This window comes from Capsicum annuum, chromosome 4, assembly GCF_002878395.1.
Source record: "Capsicum annuum cultivar UCD-10X-F1 chromosome 4, UCD10Xv1.1, whole genome shotgun sequence".
In the NCBI taxonomy this organism is placed as follows: Eukaryota; Viridiplantae; Streptophyta; class Magnoliopsida; order Solanales; family Solanaceae; genus Capsicum; species Capsicum annuum.
Genome location: NC_061114.1, coordinates 218,553,711 through 218,558,330, shown reverse-complemented (window position 1 = coordinate 218,558,330; position 4,620 = coordinate 218,553,711). Strand labels below are relative to the sequence as shown.

The 4,620-nt window shown below is 38.5% G+C and overlaps 1 protein-coding gene across 4 annotated transcripts; it reads right to left on the bottom strand.

Moving 5' to 3' along the window:
• Positions 1-925: 925 nt before the first annotated feature.
• LOC107867288 (G-type lectin S-receptor-like serine/threonine-protein kinase SD1-1) lies at positions 926-4,090 on the bottom strand. Of its 4 annotated transcripts, none has more exons than XM_016713452.2 (6): positions 2,645-4,088; positions 2,290-2,525; positions 1,946-2,156; positions 1,621-1,858; positions 1,393-1,543; positions 926-1,306 (listed from the first exon to the last, which is right to left on the bottom strand). In XM_016713452.2, the coding sequence occupies exons 1-6, from the start codon at positions 3,930-3,932 to the stop codon at positions 1,004-1,006; spliced, it is 2,427 nt and encodes an 808-aa protein (XP_016568938.1). In that variant the 5' UTR covers positions 3,933-4,088; the 3' UTR covers positions 926-1,003. The 4 variants fall into 4 exon arrangements, 3 of the variants coding, with proteins under 3 accessions (XP_016568938.1, XP_047267040.1, XP_047267039.1); XR_007054678.1 differs by having other exon boundaries at positions 1,165-1,306; positions 1,393-1,517; positions 2,645-4,089; XM_047411084.1 differs by lacking the exon at positions 2,645-4,088 and having other exon boundaries at positions 1,946-2,166; positions 2,290-2,427.
• Positions 4,091-4,620: the final 530 nt, after the last annotated feature.

Here is a 4,620-nt window from a genome sequence, read left to right as displayed (position 1 = left end):
TGTTATGAACTTCATAGTTAAACAACAACAACAACATACCCAGTGTTAAACAATTTTATATATTTCTTGGGCTATGTTAGTTTGGATCTTTTTTTTTGCTCACTATAATTTATATTTCTTTATAAGACATAAATGAAATTTCAGTTGTATATGTCCCACCAAATGCAGAAGAAGTCAAGTTGAATAGCTGCTTATAATACGGTGGCAATTTTAACCATTTTCTAATTATTGTAAGGCGTGCTTCACCTCATCACTACAAACTTAACACGGATGGGTCTTGTTTAACCAACCCGGGAATAGGGGGCGTTATAAGAAACAACAAAGGAGATTGGGTCCTTGGTTTTACTAAAGGATTTCGATCAAATGGAGTTAATAGCCCTTCTTGCAGGACTGAAAATTGTAGAAGAACAGAAGCTGCTGCCCATTGAAATTAATATAGACTCTGTCCAGGTAATTACTATGCTAAAAAATGGTAACCTTCACTATGACTCCATTATTGATTTGTGCAGGTCAACGCTGAGAAAGATAGGGAATCCACCAGTTCTACACTGCTACAGGGTGCAGAACCATGTTGCTGATGCATTAGCGAAGCATGGAGCCACCAAGGGACTTTTTGAACAAATCAACCACCTGGCAGTTCCTCCTGTGTACGCCCTTAAACATATGTGGTCAGACACGCTAGGAACTACTTTTGTTAGGAAACTAAATCATCACCCCAATGATGACGAAGAAACCTATTTTTGCTATGAACCTGACTGACAGTCAGGTTCTTGTTTGTACTAATCTGTGGTGTATAACTCCTATTCTATTATAATATATTTCCAAATTACCAAAAAAAAAAAAAAAAAAGGCGTGCTTAAGCCCTGCTGCGAGGCACAAAACACGTTGAACGCTTCCTTGCCAAGGCTCTAAGACATACTTTTCCTTGCATATAAAAGAATCAATTTCTTTATCCCTGTATTTATTTCTCATGCATATTTACAGCTGCATCGTTCACAGTACTCTACCGAGGATCTAACACTGTGATTGTTACGTCATTTTTTGAACTTCCTGTCTGCAATCCTGAGCTTGACGCATCATGTACCATTCTTTCCATGAAAAATCCTGGTTCTTTAGCTTCTGGCAGTAAACTTTCGTTACCCAACATCAGAACCACAGAAGACATGTTTGGTCTATCATCAGGACGTTGTTGCACACATAATAGACCCACTTGAATTGACCTTAAAGCTTGAGATATATGGCAAGAATCAGCTAGTTGCTCATCAATTAGTTCCAAGGACCTATCTTCCTTGTAAAGCTTCCATGCCTGTTTGAGTTTAGATCATGAAGAATTTCTACTGTTGTAAAGAAAATAATGAGTTATGTGTGTAATACAGATTATACAGTGCTTACGTGACCAAGAAGGTTTAGGTTGTGATCTTCATGGACAAATCCTCTATTTCTCTTGCAGCTCACAATCTCTAACACCAATACGCCAAAGCTAAAAACATCTGATTTTACTGAGAAGATCCCATCTACTGCATATTCAGGGGACATGTAACCACTGTGTCAAAAGAGAAAGAACACCATGAGAATTAAGGAAGCGAGATGTCATATGAGGATACGTAGTATGATTCTTACTGTGTCCCAACCACATGACATGTTTTTGCTCCCATCTCATTTCCCGCAACACTTCGAGCCATGCCAAAGTCTGATATTTTTGGATTCATTTCTATATCTAGCAAAACATTGCTTGCTTTAAGATCTCTATGGATAATCCGTAGTCTAGAATCTTGATGAAGATATAATAAACCACGAGCAATTCCGTTAATGATATGGAAACGGTTTGACCAATCAAGTAATTTTTTGCTTGTTTGATCTACAAAAACAAGCCTTTCTTGTTAGAAGCTTTTAAAAACATGGTTCATTATTCATTTAGCCTGTATAAAAGGTGAGAAATCCAAACCAAATATGTACGAGTCCAGGCTTTTGTTAGGCATGTATTCATAGATCAACATCTTTTCTTCCCCTTGAATGCAGCAACCCAGAAGTCTCACGAGATTTCTATGTTGAAGCTTGGCGATATAGATAACTTCGTTCTTGAATTCATCAAGTCCTTGCATGGATGTCCTTGAGAGTCTCTTCACGGCAATTTCCTGTCCCTCTTCCAGCACTCCCTAGAAATGGCTAAGGCATATTAGGAGAACATAGATTTTACAAAGTGTGAATATTGCAGAATGACAATCATGTCTCACACACTAATCTTGCTCATAAACTGGTTAACTTTTTCAACAAATTTGTAGTTTATACCTTATAAACAGGTCCATATCCACCCTCTCCAATCTTGTTGTTGACTGAAAAATTGTTTGTGGCTCTTGTTATTATCGACAATTGAAACTGCGGAAGCTCAAAATCTTCTCCGAGTTGTTGTTTCTTCTTCTTTTTCCATATGTACAAGAGAATCAGGCCTAGCAGAATCATTGCCATCAATGAAAAACTCACTCCGAGTATCTCTGCCTTCTTTCTATTTGAACCTACCTCAGATACTGCACCATTTTCTTTAATCATCAACTTCAAATCGAGATAGGCCATTATTTTTGCATATTATGTTCAAAAACTAAGTGTAAAAACACATCATTAGAATTTTTCTTTACATAGATCTTACCTAGCTCTGAAGAATCCATCCTGATATAAATGTCTTGTCCTCTTCCAGAGAGCTTTCTGATATCAATCAACTCCCTAGACCAAAACAAGCAGCCTTTATCTCCATTGCTTATATCGAGGCTCGAATAAGCTGTGCAAGAGCAGTTCTTCGAGCATACTTGCCTACATCCTTCCAGTGTCATGGTTTTATCGTACTGAGAGTGGCTAGTATCAGGCAACTTGATTCCAGAATATTTTAGAAATGCATGTTCCTTGTTGCAATCAAGAGGTGTCTTCCGAACACAACCTTCTGACCAATCTCCTTTTTCCCATTGTTGTGGATATTTAGGTTCAAACTTGTCCAAACAACCACAAACAGGAGAACTATCTATAACACAGCTCCCATAGGCACCACATAAGCTATATGTATCACAAGTATCCAGAGGAATATTGAGGTAAAGATGCCAACTCTTTGTCCGATCCACCCACGTCAAACGTTGTATGAAACCATTGTTAGTCAGGACTAGCCTTGATAACACTGAGCTGTTAATGAGAGAAAAACTATAGTAAACCTCCTCTGCATTGAAAACAAATTGAAATGTATATATGCTGCTTTGTGTTTGTAGTGGTGCCGGTGCTCCACTCCACCGTAAACCATTCCATGGTCCTGCTCGAGCTGATTCCCTCGTGCCACGTCTGATGATGCCCTGTGGATATCCAGTAGGATCAATGTGAAGAGTGTATTCCCCTGGAGTTGGATCGTTATCGTTCTTCCATGCTGAAAGGTAAACCTCAAGACCAGTCTTAAAATTCTTGCCAAGTTTCATATCAGGCAAGTGCGTATCAGTTGGAAAATCGAAGCTCTGCCAGAGGAAATTTTCCGCGTTGCCATCATTTGCACCTTTCACAACAAGATTACCCGAATCTAAAAGCATTGCAACTGGATTTTGGACTGATCTTGAGGTGTTAGTGGACCATATACTTTCATTCTTGTCATTGAGAAGAGCAAGTATCCCCGGCCTGGTGACCTTCAAAACGACTGAAGATGTATTTGTGAGTGGTTTGTCTCTGTTGGCAACCCATACAATTGTTTGCACATGAGCAAGTATTTTCTTGTACCATATCCCAATATATCGATTCGTGGTACCATTTGGGCTGAAAAATCCCATCTCAAAGTTTCCACCAGATGAAACAACAGTTTCACCATCTGTGATGAACTGACTAGTAGTGATTACATTTGTTGTACTAGAAATCTTGGGTATAAATGAGTAGAAAGACAGTAGGAAAAGTAGGAAGAAACTAGCTTCCATCAATGTCTTTGATGCCTAAGCCTTTTAATTTGGTGGCTTATATATTTGCCTTTGATATTTAGACTTCACAGCTTTTGCTTGTGACTAGCTTTTATGGCATAAAAGGATATGAAGGTTTTCTTTTTTCTACTTGGACGAATTTCAGTGGATTCGAAGATTCTTATTGTGAGTTAAGAACGTGACCATTCTGGGGAAACAAGAGGGAAATTTCATAATTGTGATGTGACGTGACTATATGACATTCTTTGCCTAATTTTGGAAGTACTCCTCACAAGGCTGCTAGTGCTAGGACCAGCCAACATGACCTGACTTTTTGTGTCACAGCGTTTGTCGTACTATGCAACTAGTCATTGTCTGGCTAGGAAAAGAGCTAATAGGGGTCCATATGTGCTCTGTAGTAACTAGTGAGTCCACTGTAGAATGTGACGCTGCTTCATTTCGTAGTCATTGCCCAAGCAAAAGAAAGAAAAAACAAGTGAATTGTGCAACTCTCAAGATCAGAGGCGGAGACAGAATTTCAATGGAGTGGATTTCATATTCAAAGAAAACTTAGAATTTCAACTAAGGAATTTTTATATTTAAAGAAAACTTAGTCGAAGGGGGTTCAACAACTACTATAACCACATAAAAAATAATTTTAATCATGTATAAATAGTATATTTTTCCGTCGAAGTGGGTTCGGCCGAAC

What these genes read in the sequence shown, in the direction of transcription:
- LOC107867288 (XM_016713452.2), bottom strand. Translation starts at nt 3,932, where the DNA reads ATGGAAGCTAGTTTCTTCCTACTTTTCCTACTGTCTTTCTACTCATTT. An exon ending in CCTGGACTCGTACATATTTG is followed by an intron (nt 1,859 to 1,945) that starts GTTTGGATTTCT and finishes TTGTTTTTGTAG; the next exon opens with ATCAAACAAGCAAAAAATTA. An exon ending in TGTCATGTGGTTGGGACACA is followed by an intron (nt 1,544 to 1,620) that starts GTAAGAATCATA and finishes CTTTTGACACAG; the next exon opens with TGGTTACATGTCCCCTGAAT.